General features: G+C 37.5%; 1 protein-coding gene across 2 annotated transcripts in view; it reads right to left on the bottom strand.

The window, feature by feature from the left end:
• Nucleotides 1-11,818, bottom strand: part of pde9aa (phosphodiesterase 9aa) — a 41,305-nt gene extending 29,487 nt beyond the window's left edge. The window contains exons 1-5 of one of the 2 annotated variants that reach the window (XM_048193035.1): nt 11,559-11,818; nt 6,906-6,976; nt 6,726-6,803; nt 4,726-4,769; nt 42-96 (exon numbers count right to left, since the gene is read on the bottom strand). In XM_048193035.1, the coding sequence (XP_048048992.1) occupies nt 42-96; nt 4,726-4,769; nt 6,726-6,803; nt 6,906-6,976; nt 11,559-11,621 (311 nt within the window). In that variant the 5' untranslated portion in view covers nt 11,622-11,818. The remainder of the gene's footprint in view (nt 1-41; nt 97-4,725; nt 4,770-6,725; nt 6,804-6,905; nt 6,977-11,558) is intronic. The other variant, XM_048193034.1, reaches the window with a different exon arrangement.
• Nucleotides 11,819-19,852: the final 8,034 nt, after the last annotated feature.

Here is a 19,852-nt window from a genome sequence, read left to right as displayed (position 1 = left end):
AAATTGAACATAAAATACAGAAGCAGAGATTGTGGAAATACCTGGAGAACTGCTCTGCCACCTGGGTCAGAACATTCTGGAAAAGCTCCTCTTTATCTGAGAGATGAGAAAACAATCCATATCCATAATCATGGCCAAACACTGATGTATGATGTATTTCACAGTTTGATATATCTGTTTCGTCCTGTAAGCCTAAATAAAATAAGCAATAAATGTACAATAAATGAAGCATTCTGCAACAAACAGTAAATATTCAGTAACAGTAAATAGTCAGAACAGTTCTGGCAATCTCACCTGCTCTTGTATCAGAGAAACTGTGACTTCTTACACAGCGCTGGACACTTACAATTATACAGAGTGAGACTTGATAAACATACACACTTTCATATGTAGCTCTACTCATTGTCTGGGCCAAATCTCAGCCTAATAAAAGAACCTGGTAAACTTCCTATTGGCTGGCTGTCATTGCCAAGGGCTCTAGGTTTGGATGGTTGGCATGGCCTGTTAACCGCTGCTTGTAGACTAAGGGTGTGTTCACACTCGTAGTTCAGATCTCTTGGTTCTTTTTCTTTCATTATTTCATTAGAATGATTTCTGAAGGATCATGTGACACTGAAGACTAGAGTAATGATGCTGAAAATTCAGCTTTGCCATAACAGGGATAAATTACATTTTAAATTACATTAAAATAGAAATAAAATTAAATTGTAATAATGTTCCACAATATTACCATAGAACAATTCTATATAAAAACAAGTGTGGATTTAACATTAAAATTTAATGTCTAATGTTAAAGGTGCCCTCGAATGAAAAATTGAATTTATCTTGGCATTGTTAAATAACAAGAGTTCAGTACATGGAAATGACATACAGTGAGTCTCAAACTCCATTGTTTCCTCCTTCTTATATAAATCTCATTTGTTTAAAAGACCTCCGAAGAACAGGCGAATCTCAACATAACACCGACTGTTACGTAACAGTCGGGGTGTACGCCCCCAATATTTGCATATGCCAGCCCACGTTTCCAACATTATAAAAGGCTTTAGACAAGGGCAACCAGTATTAACGTCTGGATGTGCACAACCAAATCATCAGACTAGGTAAGCAAGCAAGAACAATAGCGAAAAAAGGCAGATGGAGCGATAATAACTGACATGATCCATGATAACATGATATTTTTAGTGATATTTGTAAACTGTCTTTCTAAATGTTTCGTTAGCATGTTGCTAATGTACTGTTAAATGTGGTTAAAGTTACCATCGGTTATTACTGTATTAACGGAGACAAGAGAACCGTCGCTATTTTCATTTTTAAACACTTGCAGTCTGTATAATGCATAAACACAACTTCATTCTTTATAAATCTCTCCAACAGAGTAGCATTAGCCTTTAGCCATGGAGCACTATCAAACTCATTCAAAATCAGAAGTAAACAATATAACAGTATACAATACTCAAATAATCCGACGCATGCATGCCGCATGCATGACGAACACTTTGTAAAGATCCATTTTGAGGGTTATATTAGCTGTGTAAACTTTGTTAAGGCACTGTTCAAGGCAAGCGTGAGCTCTGTGGGCGTGGACCACGGGATTTAAAGGGGCCGCAGCATAAAATCGGCGCGTTTATAATGATGCCCCAAAATAGGCAGTTAAAAAAATTAATAAAAAAAAATCTATGGGGTATTTTGATCTGAAACTTCACAGACACATTCAGGGGAAACCTTAGACTTATATTACATCTTTTAAAAATATAATCTAGGGCACCTTTAAAATGTATGTTTTAATAACATACATGATAGAAAAGATAAAAGAATAATTTATGCAATTTTATATTATTTATTTGAAAGAATTAAAAAAAAGTTTTATGTCTATCCTTGTATTGTTCATCTGGTTAAGTTTGATATCGCATTTAGAAAGTAATTAGTAATGAGTAATGAATTACTTTTTTTAGAGTAAACTAAAACCCAATACTGATTATAGTAGATGTTTTGCAAGTGTCTGGATATATATTTTTTGGAAGGCTCTAAAATGTATGAAATGGACTTATTGCAGTATGTTTTTCAGTGTCTCACACCAGCCAAGCCATAGCCTTTGAGATTAATGGTTATGAGATTAACAAATAGCTTTCTCAATTTGTTAGATCTTTGTCATTTCACACACACTCTCTCTCTCTCATTTCCAACTTCAAGTCAGGTCACATCAGCATAAGCTCTGCTCACAGGCTATACAGGCTATTACTGTACAGGCTATTACTGTACAGGCTATTACTGCCTTCAAGTCCTCCAGTACAGTACTTGCATGCTTGGAAGTCATAATTATGATTTGATGTGTTCAGGTGATTTTGGTCAGGATTAAATGTGCAATTTCATATTTCTTTCTCTCTTTTTTTTGACTAATGTGACAGAAACCATTATTGAAAAAAAAAAAAAACATTTTAAGTGTACTCTAGTTTGGCTCAGGTCCCATTCGATTATATGGAGAGGGCGGGGTTTATGGCCTATACTGCAGCCAGCCACCAGGGGGCGATCGAAATGCTTAAATTCTCAGGAAGTGTGCAACACACTTGCATCATATTAAAGGCCCACTGAAGTGCCTTGAAACGCACAGCTTTACTCACTGTGTTGACGTAATTTCCAATGAAACAGGAAGAAAAATAGCCAATAGCCTTTTTTCAAAATAGCCAGTAGCCTAGATCACAGCTCGACCAGAGCCGTTGAGCTCGTAAAACCCAATTTTCCTCATAATCTCTAACCATTTCTCCTCCATATTGCTTAAAAACACAGCATTGTTTGTAGAAATTGTGCGTATAATCCGCTCTGTGCTCTCGTGTCTCTGGACTGGAGCAGACTGTGCTCGCACTGCGGCGGTTCACATGACATTAACGTGAAAACGGACTTCATTCGTGTCAATGGAAAGCATATTTACACTGTCTGAATCATCCCCTATCCTCTATATTGTGCACTATGTGCCATTCACCATATAGAAACTAGTAAACGTGTGAACAAATGACCGATTTTAGCCGCAGCTTTAGCGTCTGTTTATAGTGTAGGAGGGGGCGGGACTTCAGATTCTAGAAAGCATTTGATTGGACAGAACATTTGATGAGAAGCTGAAGTCTGCGGTGTTGTATCTCCTAAATGTGAATTTTGTCATTGTTTTGGAACACATCAGCTTATTCATAACCTTAAAGGGATAGTTCACCCAAAAATGAAAATTTGATGTTTATCTGCTTACCCCAGCGCATCCAAGATTTCTTCAGTAGAACACAAATGATGATTTTTAACTCCAACAGTTGCCGTCTGTCAGTCAAATAATGCTAGTGGATGGGAACTTCTACTATAAGAGTAAATAAAACTTGCATAGATAAGTCCAAATTAAACCCTGCGGATCGTGACAGCACATTGATGTCCTAAGACACGAAACAATCGGTTTGTGCGAGAAACCGAACAGTATTTATATCATTTTTTTAAACTCTAATACACCACTATGTCCAACCGCGTTCAGCACTCGTTAGTAAGGTCTGATCGTGCTCTGACAGCGGCAGTGATGTCTCGCTCTCATTGAAGTATATGCGCGAGACATCACTGCCGCTGTCAGAGCACGATCAGACATCACTAAGCGAATGCTGAACGCGGCTGGACATAGTGGTGTATTAGAGGTAAAAAATGATATACTGTTCGGTTTCTCGCACAAACCGATCGTTTCGTGTCTTAGGACATCAATGTGTCGTCACGAGCCGCAGGGTTTAATTTGGATTTGTCTGTCGTGTTTTATTTACTCTTATAGTCCAAGTTCCCGCTGACTTGCATTATACCACTGACAGACGGCAGCGGTTGGAGTTAAAAATCATCAATTGTGTTCTACTGAAGAAACAAAGACACCTACATCTTGGATGCGCTGGGGGTAAGCAGATAAACATCAAATTTTCATTTTTGGGTGAACTATACCTTTAAGGCTAATATATTCATACTAAAAGCTTAAAAAAATAAAATTTTGATTTCAGGGGGACTTTAACAAAATTGCATTTAACATGCAATTAAGTGTCTGAAAACATTACATTCAGTTTGCACTTAAGTATATTATTTCCATGCATTTTTACTTTACCAATAGACATTTGTGCTCTGATACTGCAGATTTTCGAAAAATAGTCTATGCTATAGAAAATGTGCATACTAATATGCATATACTGCAGAAACTGTGTCACAGTAGTATGTTATTTAAAAAATACCTACAGTATTTGCGCATAACTGATGGGATATTGAAAAGCAAATCAGAAAAACTATATGACGTTGATAATAAATCTACTGAGAAATAGCCTTGGAATGCAAATGAATCAGAGAATCTGTCCAAAAAAAAGGAATTTGTATATCTGAGTTTGCTTTGAAATCAATAAAAAGTTAAAATCACTTCTCTGCTCATGATAACAGAGATATATTGAAAAGACTGCAGTCCACCCCCGCTGCAGGAGTGTTCCCACAATGATAAATGGAGTCGCTCTTGTGCTCACACGCAGCTTTCCACACACTCCATTTATGGAGATTTGAGAACATATGAGTGATCACTCTAGAGCTCTTTCAGTCTTCATAATAAAACAAACTCCATTTTCCCATTTCAGTCGGAATGTAAACACTATCAGTGAAAGCACAGTGTTGAACGTGATTCAAACATACATAAACATTTAGGGTATGTGAAATGACATTACATGCAGAACATCTGACATTTACCTGCAAGTTGTCCGCCAGTTATGGGCACCACTTTGTACGGCGACCTTCAGAAACACCAGGACACACAAACACAGTTACAAAGCAGTTGGCGCCACACTAAAACACGTCCCCTCTGCCTAAATGACAGTCATCTCCTCATGATAGATGCGGTTTTCTATAGCATTACTATCCAAGATGTCTACTCCTCTGGCAGGTGATTGTGATTGTGACTGGTGAATGGACACACTTAGACTCTCAAAGAGTAACTTCCCCTTTATCTTTATCTGGCCGCCATCCATTGTTTGTCTAGCATGTAGGGCAGATCTCCATGTAACCAACAGATAAGGCACAGACAGTAAGCTACTTTACTGGGCGTCTCACCTCTGAATGTTTGAACTGTGTCTTTATTTTTTTATGAGTGTCCATTTTTTCCCTGAGTATGTCTGAGTATGTCCATTTTAGGAGTACATTTCTTTGACTTAAGGTCACTTTTCAGAACTAACCTGTAGAAAAAAGGCCCATATGGAAAAGTAATAAAATGAACCAAATGGTGGACCCTTTGCTTTTAAAGGATTAGCTCACTTCAGAATTAAAATTTCCTGATAATTTACTCACCCCCATGTCATCCAATATGTTTATGTCTTTCTTTTTTCAGTCGAAAAGAACATTCCAGGATTTTTCTCCATATAGTGGACTTCAATGGCCTCCAAATTGCAGTTTCAATGCAGCTTCAAAGAGCTCTACACAATCCCAGCAGAGAAAATAAGGGTCTTATCTAGCGAAACAATCTGTCATTTTCTAAAAAAAAATTAACATTTATATATATTTTTATCCACAAATGCTCATCTTGCACTGCTCTGCAATCTGCCACACATTACGTAAGCATGTTGGAAAGGTCACGTGTGACGTAGATGGAAGTAATGATCCAGTGTCTACTAAGCAAAAGTGCAAAGACTAAGCCAAACGCCTCTTAGCAAAAAAAGGTAAAGGCAGGAACACAACAAGCTGATGCCGATGACAGCAGCGTCTGGGTCCAAAGTTGGCCTGACACACCAAACGACGGCCAAGTAGCACCTGAAATGCCTTTCCGTACCAGCAGGTGGCAGTATCTGAACAGCCAATCAGGGGTGCGTTTCCCAAAGCGAACTATGGTCGTAAGTTCTGTCGTTACCAATAGAGTTCAATGGGACTTACGACCATAGTTCACCAACGATGCTTTCGGGAAACGCACCCCAGAATGATCAGATGGCCTGATGGACCAACGAGCTCCAACGGCAATTCCATATGTCGAATCGGCCGAAAAAAAAGCCGCCGAGGACCAACTTCAGCCGACGGTGCGGAACACACTGAGAAAACTTAGTCGGCCGACGAACAAAAACTGCCCGACGGCCAAACGTCGGCTTGGTGTGTTCCTGCCTTAAAACAACGATGTCGGACAATTTTTCAACGATATTCAACTTACGGAACGAACGCTGTGCCAATTCCATTTTTTTTACGTAAGTAGAACAGGGAAGGCGTAGGACATACAGCGTAAGCTTTTTGAAGAATACGGAAAGCGGAAGCACGTGCAAGGCGATCATTTGTGTTTATAAAGCATATACAGTATTTTTTTCCGAAAATGACCGATCGTTTCGCTAGATAAGACCCTTATTCCTCGTCTGGTATCGTTTAAAGCCCTTCGAAGCTGCACTGAAACTGTAATTTTGACCTTCAACCGTTTGGAGGCCTTTGAAGTCCACTATAAGGAGAATAATCCTGGAATGTTTTCATCAAAAACCTTAATTTCTTTTCGACTGAAGAAAGAAGGACATGGACATCTTGGATGACATGGGGGTGAGTAAATGATCAGGAAATTTTAATTCTGAAGTGAACTAATCCTTTAAATCTGTCTGAAGAGATTCTAACTAATTGAAATGTTGTGTGTCAGACTGATTCAGAGGTTAACTGTATGTGTTTAAGCCACTTTTAAAGTTAAAAAGTATTGAATTTATGTTTATAAATGGAACGGAGGACTAAATTACCTCTCTGAGTTGTTTGGCATTGTGGGGTCGATGGAGACCATTGCTCCTGTTGAGTCCAGAAGGGAAATGGTTGTGTTCCTGTCAGCAGCAGACACATTCTCTAAATATGGGAGCACTTCAAAAGTGGAAACACTTTAACTGCGCACACACACACACACACACACATGCATCATACTGTACCTGGAGAGCCCTGTGGCAGTGCAGAATAACTCCTTTATATCACACGGGCTGCAGAAACGGCTGAAAACCACCTAAAAGAAACACAAAGCCTGTTCAGTGTCTCTAAAACAAACTGATCTTCTTCAGTTAGGGCCACTTTTGACTACTTAAAATCTTGGAAAAATGAAACTTCTTCATGCTACATTAAACATAAAAAGATCTGATCATGGGATTTTGCACTGGCATTGCAATTTGATGGGATGAGAACAAAATTTGACTGAACCGAGCTAGACAATGTAACTAACTTCAACACTGCAAAATCAATATTGTTAAGGCATCTTTACACAGCCGAGTTAAGCTGGCTCTGTGCCTGCTCAAACTTTTCTGTAAATATGCAATGCCGCATAAAAGAAGACCTAAAATATACCATGTCTAACCCACTTCAGCCCATAGTATCAAAGGCCAACCAAAATCACGGCTGTTACCTCAAAAATTTATTTTACATTTTGTATAAAATTGTTATTTTCAAATGTTATTTTCCACACAAGTTTAATTCCTGTGTAAATGCATTTATGCCGGTTCAGAACAGGATTAAACAGTCTGTGTAAATGTTCTATGCCGCTTTAGAATTGGTTTCTGTGCTGCTTTTTCTGTGTAAAGATGCCTTTATGAACCACTGAAATGAACCAACATTGAACTGACTTCATATTTGATCATCAACAGTTATTTTTATGTTTGTTAAAGGGATAGTTCACCCAAAAATGAAAATTTGATGTTTATCTGCTTACCCCCAGCGCATCCAAGATGTTGGTGACTTTGTTTCTTCAGTAGAACACAAATTATGAACTCCAACCGTTGCGGTCTGTCAGCCGTATAACGCATATCAATGGGAACTCTATCAATAAGAGTCAAAAAAACTTGCATAGACAAATCCAAATTAAACCCTGCGGCTCGTGACGACACACTGATGTCCTAAGACACGAAATGATCGGTTTTTGTGAGAAACCGAACAGTATTTATATCATTTTTACCTCTAAAACACCACTATGTCGAACTGCGTTCAGCATTCGCTTAGTGTGGTCTGATCGCGCTCAGACAGCGGAAGTGATGTCTAGCACTCATTGAAGCAAAGCACGAGACATCAGTTCCGTCAGCAGAATGCGTTTTTTGACCTCACTAACCGGCAGTAGTAGTGGTGTTTTAGAGGTAAAAAATGATATAAATACTGTTCGGTTTATCGCACAAACCGATCGTTTCATGTCTTAGGACATCATTGTGTCATCACGAGCCACAGGGTTTAATATGGATTTGTCTGTGCATGTTTTTTTGACTCTTATTGATAGAGTTCCCATTGACACGCATTATTTGACTGACAGACGGCAACGGTTGGAGTTAAAAATCATCATTTGTGTTCTACTGAAGAAACAAAGTCACCTACATCTTGGATGCGCTGGGGGTAAGCAGATAAACATCAAATTTTCATTTTTGGGTGAACTATCCCTTCAATGTGAAGCTGCTTTGAAACTTGATATAGCACTATATAAGTAAATGTGACTTGACTTTATCCGGTATGATGGTGTCTGGTATTTAATGGTATGATGGTGTGGATTTTTATACAGTATATTGTTTGTGACGGCGATGATGTGTGATGGTAATGACATTTTTCAGTTTTTTGGAGAAAAATTTGGAGCCTTGGACTTTCCAACACAAGTTACGTGTTAATTCAAATGGAATTTAAAAACTAATATGTTTCTGAATTAAAATGATCAAATACTGAATAGTTCGGTAATGACACCTAACAAAGCTATTTTCAGACCGAGATGTCAAAATTATAAAATTAATAACATTCCTTATTTTCAAATGGTCTCTCTGCTGACCAGGCCGTCCAAAACGCTGCCCTGTTACTTTTCATTGTCATTCCATCAATTAATAATTATAGAATTTAACACTTTTTTTGTAATCCCTTTTTTAAAAACTAAATTGATTCCTTTAAAATCACCCTATATGGGGCAAAATCAATGTGACCATGATTATCCTTCTGGTTTCTATATATGATGCTGACCATTACAGATGATTGTTTATTGATTATTTGAGACTTTGCACAAAGCCAAGGCCGAGTGCTGTCATCCATCATTTGCATGTAGTGTCAGTCCTGACCCTGAGCACTCTGACCCACTTACAACACATGCAGCAGACACAACAAGACAGCAAAAACAGGTGACAAACACAAAAAAAGACTATGAGGGGGGTGCAGCTGACAGACGAAAGAAAGAAGAGGAAAAAAGAGAGAGAGAACGATAATAAGAATCAGAGCTCGAAAGACAGATGAGAATGAGCAAAGGAGTGGGAGAAAGAGAGAGAAGGGGGAATTGTTCCCTAATACAATTGCAGGTTCTGAGTTCAAAGATATGAAAAATGCTTATTAGTGTCTAAAAAAGAACTTCTAATGGAGCACTTTGTCAAAGACGAAACATAAAACCTACAACTAACAGCCTTGGAGAATAGACACAATAAAATGATGTACCACCAACCACGGCGCAAAAATAAATCAGCTTAATTTCAGCCATGGAGAGAAGTTTCTAGTACCTTCGAGGGACTTTGTGAGATTTTAGATAAAGGCCTGAAGATATACGGTTGCACTAGACTAAAACAAAATATATGATATTTTACCACTTCTCCTGTAATATACACAGTGTATGTATGCAGAAGGTGTGAGTGTATGGATACACACAGATCTGCTCATTAAAATGTTCTTTTGTTTTTCATCGTGTTCTAGGCTTTTATATGCTGATTATTTTGTTTTTGTCCCATTGCCAAAAACTGAACAATGGCAAGCAGATGCACATTTGTAACTAATAGAACAAAAGCCTGATATTACTCTAATGTATGAAAAACACACTAATTTGTTGCAATTAATTATTTGGTCAAAGTTCGCATTAATTTTTTTGAACTTCTATGTACTTAATTTTTTCATCTAACTGATTATAATGTCCAATCCTGCTCCCGGAGGGCCACTTTCCTGCAGAGTTCAGCTCAAACCCAAATTAAACACACCTGAACCAGCTAATCAAGGTCTAATTTGGCATACTAGAAACTTCTAGGCAGGTGTGTTGAGGCAAATTAGAGGCAGTGGTTATCAGTACATTTTAAGGTAAAAAGCCATTGTTCAAGTAGACTGGTACATTACATGACTTGATGAAACATGCAGTTATACATTGTAGAAAAATATGCCATCCTGTAATACCTGAAACATTGTCACTGTATTTTTTACAGTGAATTTCTGACAACCACAGCAATTTATCATTATTTCAACTTTATAGTGGAATTGCACACCGATAATTTATAGTGGAATTGCACACCGTAGTAGTTAAGATACTTAATATAAAGTGTGAGCAACAGTCATAAGATGATAATTGATTGTCACTTGGATACCTGTAAACGAACTGATAATATATCAACCATGCCTGATCTATTAACATTATTAAAGGAAATCAGACCAGCTGTTCACTTACAACCTCTTGACAGAATTTAGACAGACTCCTGAAAACATGATATACTGGCTGAGTTTTATAATGCGAGGAATTAAGCATCATATACAGGGTACTCGGTGTGTAAAAACTAATAAAATGTTTTATGAAGGCAAACAGGAGACATTAAAAAGAGGGTGTGAGTAACAGTGGAAGAGGAAATGTACAGTTCACAAATGCAGATCAGTGAAAATTAGTAAAAATGATTCATAAAACTCCTCAAACTCTGTTATAGATGGACAGTAAATGCAAATACAGAAAACCTATAATCCTATAATGTAACATCATTAATCTCCAAAGAGCCATATATTCGAATCAATCTGCAAAATTCTGGGTTTTCCATTTTGAAAGGGTGAGTTTTAAAAGATTTTAAACATTCTTTAAGCAAATGTCTTTAAGCACGAATAAATTGCACTGTGCCCTCTCAAGCTCAATGTAAATATTTTAATATATGTAAGGATACTTTAATAACAGCACTGACAGTTTCACAGTTTATTTAGCTTTCTCCTCAAGGTCATGACACTAAAAGTTAATTAAAAAGAGAATTTAACATTCTTCTTTAAATTCAAATTTAATTTAGTTCTCAACTATCCCTATCCATTTTCAACAATATGTTGTTCCATACAAAATCATGGTAATAGTTCAATATTTAAGATTCTTCCCTACTAATTAATCTAGCAAAATAAAAGATAAAGTGATTAAAAAGACACTTGCCCTTAAAAGGTTTTTATTAATTGGAGTCGTTATAACAATATAATATATTCTATTTGTTTTCTGTCTTTTTATGAAATTGTATAGAATTTTTATAACAGGCCAGGGAGTATATATATATATATATATATATATATATATATATAGGCCTGTAATAACTGCACAAAACTTAATGTATAATGGTTTATCAAAATAAAAGAAAAAAAATCTAAATTCTTGACACACACACACACACACAAAAACGATTTTAAAGCAATTATTGTTTGTATATCATTCAGTTACCAAAAAACAAAAAAAGCCATAACATGATAATAAAATGATAATAAAAATGGCTTTTAACTTTCTAAAAACAGTTCATTCGTTAATTTGTGCTGTCGTTTCCTCAACACAATGCGATGCATGTAGTGAGAGTTTGCGCGTCACTCGAGCGTTTTACCTTCTGGATCCGTCCATCCACGTCCAGGTATATCATCCGATACGCCGAAGACGCGCTGCCCATCTCGTTCCACTCTCGCTCCGTACGCTGCCCTGGACTACCGGCTTCCGTGACCGACCTAATGTAAAGTTCTGACTGTTTCTATGAAATGGAACAGATTTAATAACGTAGAGACTGTGTTGCTCATTGCCACTGATCTCTCAACTCATCGCCCCCCCTTCACTCCCACTAGTGCACGCGCGAGAATAGAAGAAAAGCACGCGCTCTCCTTTATGATCTCCATAGTAACCGAGCCCTACAAGGACGCCTGAGGATGCAGTGCCAGTGTGTGAACCCAAAAGGGTCATTGCAGCACTATGAAATATTAAACTCGCATTTTTTTATTGCAAAGGATGTCATAAATATTAGTTCGTTTTCTAATTTAAAGTGAACATAAATGTGAAAGTAATTCCACTTTTTTTTTCCTTTTTTTTTTTTTTTTACAGACTTTGCCACGAAAAAATTTTTTTTATTAAATTAAATTTTTATTTAGAGAGTAGGCTACAAAAAAATCAATTTCCAAATATGCCTTTTAACAAAATACACTTTCTGTTGGGTCGGATTTCGCGGGAAATTGCATACACAGCCATGTCATTTGCTGTGAGAAAAGTAGGGTGAATTAAGGGTGATTGGGACAGTTTTTGAATTTCCACGTTGTGCAAGGTTTCTTGTCATAAATGAAAAACATCAGCCCAACACGATACTGTACATTTGTGTAATACTGAAGATGTTAACTATCCATTTGAAGAGGAAGCAATTATTGTAATGAAAGGATGACTCATACACTTTTCTGTAAAGTGAGCAAAAAAAAAAAAAAAAAAAGGTAACATTTGGGTGATTGGGACAGCACATCTTTATTGATTTAGGGTAGTGTAAGCATATTTACTGTATTGCACATGTTAGTTCATACTTTGATATAATTTTATATGCAGTATTTCCTTTTCTGTTCATCATTATTAAGAGTCCATGTTTATGTTTGTTCAACTTTATTTCTCAGTTCATAAATCCATCCACAAAAGAAGGCTTGAAGTCCAAAAGTCATTGAAAACATTTAAAAATCAAGTTAAAAAGAAAAAAAAGAGAAAAAAGGAGAGAAAAAAAAAAAAAAAAAATATATATATATATATATATATATATATATATATATACACACACACTCACCTAAAGGATTATTAGGAACACCTGTTCAATTTCTCATTAATGCAATTATCTAATCAACCAATCACATGGCAGTTGCTTCAATGCATTTAGGGGTGTGGTCCTGGTCAAGACAATCTCCTGAACTCCAAACTGAATGTCAGAATGGGAAAGAAAGGTGATTTAAGCAATTTTGAGCGTGGCATGGTTGTTGGTGCCAGATGGGCCGGTCTGAGTATTTCACAATCTGCTCAGTTACTGGGATTTTCACGCACAACCATTTCTAGGGTTTACAAAGAATGGTGTGAAAAGGGAAAAACATCCAGTGCCTTGTTGATGCTAGAGGTCAGAGGAGAATGGGCCGACTGATTCAAGCTGATAGAAGAGCAACTTTGACTGAAATAACCACTCGTTACAACCGAGGTATGCAGCAAAGCATTTGTGAAGCCACAACACGCACAACCTTGAGGCGGATGGGCTACAACAGCAGAAGACCCCACCGGGTACCACTCATCTCCACTACAAATAGGAAAAAGAGGCTACAATTTGCACGAGCTCACCAAAATTGGACAGTTGAAGACTGGAAAAATGTTGCCTGGTATGATGAGTCTCGATTTCTGTTGAAACATTCAGATGGTAGAGTCAGAATTTGGTGTAAACAGAATGAGAACATGGATCCATCATGCCTTGTTACCACTGTGCAGGCTGGTGGTGGTGGTGTAATGGTGTGGGGGATGTTTTCTTGGCACACTTTAGACCCCTTAGTGCCAATTGGGCATTGTTTAAATGCCATGGCCTACCTGAGCATTGTTTCTGACCATGTCCATCCCTTTATGACCACCATGTACCTCTTCCAGCAGGATAATGCACCATGTCACAAAGCTCGAATCATTTCAAATTGGTTTCTTGAACATGACAATGAGTTCACTGTACTAAAATGGCCCCCACAGTCACCAGATCTCAACCCAATAGAGCATCTTTGGGATGTGGTGGAATGGGAGCTTCGTGCCCTGGATGTACAGAGTATTAGTATGGTGTTCCTAATAATCCTTTAGGTGAGTGTATATGCTTATATATATATATATATATATATATATATATATATATATATATATAAGCATATAGAGCATAAACAATGGTTCTCGATTGCAAGGCTAATAATTTTCTTAATTAGCAAAGCCTTTAAGCACTGTCCCAATCACCCAAAATTATACTGTCCCATCCACCCAAATTGTACAATATAGTAGCTATGACAATTTTAGGACCTTATTATTAAAACTACCAAAAGCTTATGTCATTTTCCTCAGTTCATGCATTTCACTGTCAACTTCCTGTTTGATGCATGCCCCGCCCACCTACATGATGTTAGACCAATGAGGGCATCCCATTTTAATTATGTGGTCTCACAGCTAGGGCTCAGCAAAAAGTTTTTATGTTCACTCATCAGGTGAGAAAATAAATTCTATATAGTTCTACTGTCCCAGTCACCCTTTATTCACCCTAGCTCTGGCTGTGGGTTGCTGAAACTTTTTGTCATAATTAACAAACGACAAAACGGACATTGGATCATTCAAAATGCCAAGAATCCGTGGAATGACCATTGTAAAAACAAAACACATCCATCTGCTCTGATAAGATGTCCTGTAACCAACAAATAAGAGTGCCAAAATATAGCTGTAATCGGTTGTTTTAACATATATTTTAATCTGATTTTTTTCTGTGTTCTCAGTATAACTTTCCAACCTGTTAGTCCTTCCCTTTATTCTACAATTTTGTGTTTTACTGAATAAATGTTTTTCTTAACTATACCTTCAATTACATCATCTTCCAGGAAGCGACATCATTTGTAGTTAAAAAAAAAAGCACAAAATGAATTCTTTATGTCCTCAATACATTTTTTATTAAGTTTAAAAGGTATAACAGGAACAACCCTAACATAATGTGAGAACTGCCGATACACGTGATGGCAGAATAATGAATTCATGAAGGTGAGTCTGGGTTGTGGGCGGTGAGGTGGCAAAATGAACAGACGGGATTCAGCACTGGAGTCATTCAGGGGAAGCGTGCGATTCCCTGTGGCAAATCAAATGAATCATCTGTTACATTGTAATGACCCGAGCACTGAAACACGCTCATTATTCTCAATTATATGCACGTATGAATTCCCACACCATGGAACACTTATCCTTTCAACGTAGACTCTGTATCTGTTTTGTTTTCACTGCCTGACTGCCACCTGTCTGTGTATGTGTGCGCTGATGACGTGTCACCTGCATATGGACACTCAAAGCACTCGATGACTCACACTGACCACTTAAGATGAGACCGGTGTCTGTGCGGCTGTATAATATCTTATTATCTAGCTTCCACTCTTCTGAGAAGAGCTTCCACAAGATTTTGGAGTGTTTCTCTGTGAATTTTTGCCCATTCATTCAGAAGAGAATTTGTGAGGTTAGGCATTGATGTTGGACGACAAGGCCTGGCTCATAGTCTCCAGTTCGTTCCAAAGGTGTTCGATGGGGTTGAAGTCAGGGCTCAAGTTCTTTCACACCAAACTCATCCAAACCATGACTTTATGGACCTTGCTTTAGTGTTGTCAAAAGTACCGACTGCAATGCCAAGTCGGCATTTTAAATATATGGTGCTTTGAACGCTTTTGAGCGGATTCGTTAACATCTTTGATTGGCCTTTGTGTTCACACGCTCATCAGATATGTCTGTGATTGGCTACAATGATGAATGCACTGGAGCGTTTAAAAGCACACAGAAGTGTTTGAATTTGAAAGCGTTTTGAAAGCAGGCATCTAGCAGCAGATCGGTCCGCTGACTATAGAAGGCCAAAAGGTTAAAAAACGTGAACTTTAAAACGACAACAACACATAAAATATGTGTATTTCACGTGTATTTAATGCATATTTTACGCGTTTAATATGTGTTGAATACGCGTATTTAATGCGCCGATTTTTCACGCGCGCATATTTAATGCGTGAATTAGGGCTGTCAAACCATTAATCGCGATTAATCGCATACAAAATAAAAGTTTGAGTTTGCCCAATATATGTGTGAGTACTGTGTGTAATTATTATGTATATATATAAATACAAACACATTCATGTATATATTTGAGAAATATTTACAAGTATATGTATTTATTTATATTTTTATATAATTTATATTATATGTAAATAAAAATATTTTGTTCATAAATAAGATATTTCTCTTACTAAATACATTAATTTGTTTGTATTTATATATACATAATAATTACACACAGTACTCACACATATATTAGGCAAACTCAAACTTTTATTTTGTATGCGATTAATCGCGATTAATCGTTTGACAGTCCTAGCATGAATTACACTTATTTTACGTCATTGACATAAAAATGCACGTGTTTTTGAACCTTTTGGCCTTCCATAGCTGACAGACGACTGATTTCAAATGCTCCTGTGTGTATCTGTGTAAGGTGAAGAGCGTCATTGGCTGAATCCCAAATAGCACCCCCCAGGTGAAAAAAAAGTACATTTCTATAATGTATTTAAAGTGCTCTATTTTCGTGCACTAATTTGTACTTAATATACTAAAAATTCTTGTTTAGTACTTCTTTAGATAATCTTAAGAACATCTAAGTGTACTCAACTGTGCTTTTAATATACTATCTCTGTATTTAAAAAATATATTTAGATACTACTTATAGTACATAGTGTACTACAAGTGGTAACTAAATATATATTTTTTAAATACAGAGATAGTATATTAAAAGCACATTTAAGTTCATATTTCATGGTGTCTCAAAATAGCACAGTTGAGTACACTTAGATGTTCTTAAGATTATCTAAAGAAGTACTAAAGAACAATTTTTATTATATTAAGTACAAAATTAGTGCGTGAAAATAGAGCACTTTAAGTATATTATTGAAATGTACTTTGTTTCACCTGGGCCTAAACCTTCACTGTCTTCCTCTGAGTCCGCACTTTCGTGACATAATGCCGCTTTGAGTGCCGGGTAAATTCCACTGTGTAGCTCGCAGACTTGTGGGCTCAGCTGAAGTGCGCATTGAGGGCGCATAACGGGGGCACTTGCAAGCACCCTTCTGAAACCTAAAATGATGAATGGAACACCCTTAGGTCTCGTGGACTTAACGGACATTCGCATGCGGCAGCCATTGTAAGTCCACAAGACGGAAAATGCATAGAATTGTGCCATTTGGGATTCAACCATTGATGTCTATTTACAACATGTTTTTGAAGCGTTGATCATTGAAGCCAATCACAGACATATCTGATGAGCACATGAACATTAAGGCCAGTCAGTGGTGTTTACGAATCCGCTCTACAGTGCTCAAAGTGTCATATTTTTAATATTTCAGTACTGACTTGATCGCGGTTGGTACTTTTGACAACACTACCTTGCTTTGTGCACTGGGGCACAGTCCTGTTGGAATAGAAAAGGGCCTTCCCCAAACTGTTCCCACAAAGTTGGAAGCATAGCATCTTGGCATGCTGAAAAAGATGAAGATTTCCCTTTACTGGAAGAAAGGGGTCTAGCCCAACACCTGAAATACAGCCCCATACCATTATTCCTCCTCCACCAAAATGTACAGTTAGCACAATACAGTCAGGCAGGTCATGTTCAGCTGGTATCTGCCAAATCCAGACTCACCCATTAGACTGCCAATCAGAGAAGCGTGACTTGTCACTCCACAGAACACGTTTCTACTGCTCCAGAGTCCAGTGGCGGTGTGCTTTACACCACTCCATCCAACGCTTGGCAATTGTATTTGGTGATGTTAAGCTTGCATGCATCGGCTTGGCCAGGGAAACCCACTCCATGAAGCTCCTGCCGCACAGTTTATGTGCTGATATTAATGCTAGTGGAAGTTTGGAACTTTTCAGCTATGGAATCGCAGACTACATGGCTAGGTGCTTGATTTTATACACCTGTGGCAATGGGTCTGATTGAAACAACTGAATTCAAGAATTAAGAGGTCTGTCCCAATATTTTATCCTTATAGGCTGCACCCAAAATCTTAAAAAAATCTGCCTTCTGAGGATGCATTTCAAAGTAGGAAGGCATCAAGGCATGTACAAATCCAGTATTATCTTCACTTCATGCCTCCGGAGATACCTTCATCTGACCAATTATTGAAGGCAGCATAGATGTACAGTTGTGGTCAGAATTATTGGCACCCTTGGTAAATATGATCAAAGATGACTGTAAAAATAAATCTGCATTGTTTATCCATTTAATCTTTAATTCATAAAATTAGCAAAAAGCTAACCTTTCATTGAAGAAAAAGAATTGAAAGTGGGTGGAAAATCACATTATGAAATAAATGTTTTTCTCCAAAACATGTTGGCCACAATTATTGGCACACTTTTATTCAATACTTTCTGCAACCTCCTTTTGCCAAGAAAACAGCTCTGAGTCTTCACCTATAATGCCTGATGAGTTTGGAGATCACCTGACAAGAGATCAGAGATCCTTCCTCCATACAGAATCTCTCCAGATCCTTCAGATTCCAGCTCCATGTTGGTGCTTCTTCTCTTCAGTTCACTTCACTCATTTTCTATAGGGTTCAGGTCAGGGGACTGGGACGGCCATGGCAGAAAGTGACACATTTTTGTGTTGGTTTTGATGTTTGTTTTGGATTATTGTCCTGATGGAAGATCCAACCATGGCCCATTATTGGATTTCTAGCAGAAGCGGTCAGGTTTTGATTTTTTATCTGATGGTATTTGATAGAATCCATGATACCATGTATCTGAACAAGTTGTCCAGGACCTCCAACAGAAAAATAGTCCCGCGACATTAAAGATCCAGCAGTATATTTAACCGTGGGCATGGGGCACTTTTTATCCATGTGTGCACCAAACCCATCTGGTGGGTTTGCTGCCAAAAAGCTCTTTTTTTTTTTTTTTTTTCATCTGACCATAGAAGCCAGTCCTGTTTGAAGTTTCAGTCGTGTCTGACAACTGAATATGCTGGAGATTGTTTCTGGATGAGAGCAGAGGATTTTTCTTGAAACCCTCCTGAACAACTTGTGGTGATGTAGGTGCTGTTTGATAAGTTTTTTAGGCTTTCTGAGACTTAAGACTCAACTAATCTCTGCAATTCTCCAACTGTGATCTTTGGAGAGTCTTTGTCCACTCAAACTTTCCTCCTTACCGCGCATTAGGACGATTTAGACATGTCCTCTTCCAGGCAGATTTGTAACATCTTTAGTTGATTGAAACTTCTTAATTATTGCCCTGATGGTGGAAATGGGGATTTTCAATGCTTTAGCTATCTTCTTACAGCCACTTTCTATTTTGTGAAGCTCAACAATCTTTTGCTGCACATCAGAACGATATTCTTTGGTTTTACTCATTGTGATGAATGATTAAGGGAATTTGGCCTTTGTGTTTCCTCATGTTTATACTCCTGTGGAACAGGAAGTCATGGCTGGACAATTTCATGTTCATGATCACCTGGTGTGCTAAAAAAATACTTTAGAGATATTTTACTCATAAAAAATTCTAGGGGTGTCAATAATTGTGGCCAACATGTTTTCATAATGTGATTTTCTTCCCACTTTCAATTCTTTTTCTTCAATGAAAGGTTAGATTTTTGCTAATTTTATGAATTAAAGATCAAAAGGATAAACAAAGCAGATTTATTTTTACAGTCAACTTTGATCACATTTACCAAGGGTGCCAATAATTCTGACCACCACTGTATCCCTTGCTGCCTTTGAGTTTGTTTAATATCCCATAATTCTGTGCGTTCCATTACATGATAGTTACGGTTAGTGCTCAGTTTGTGTGTAAATGTATGTTTTTGACTAACATTTTCCACTTGAGGTTAATTCTAGTGATAAATTACTATTGTAGTAATAAAATTTTCACTTAGTTTTCACCAAAGCTCTATTTTGCTGTAGATCATTAAACCATACTCTGCCTCAATCTGCCTGAAATTGAAGTTTCATGAAGCGCAAACACTGCCTGCAAAGTCATTGCCTGATAGACAGCTGACTTGTTGCTTTGTTGTTGCCCTAAGATTTCGGACATAGCCAGAGTGTGTGTCCATATAGTGTGGGTGTATTTTTTTGCACTGTTACAAGAAAGAAAGATTTA

Source organism: Megalobrama amblycephala, linkage group LG6 (genome assembly GCF_018812025.1).
Source record: "Megalobrama amblycephala isolate DHTTF-2021 linkage group LG6, ASM1881202v1, whole genome shotgun sequence".
NCBI lineage: Eukaryota > Metazoa > Chordata > Actinopteri > Cypriniformes > Xenocyprididae > Megalobrama > Megalobrama amblycephala.
This window is presented reverse-complemented; position numbering and strand designations above follow the sequence as displayed.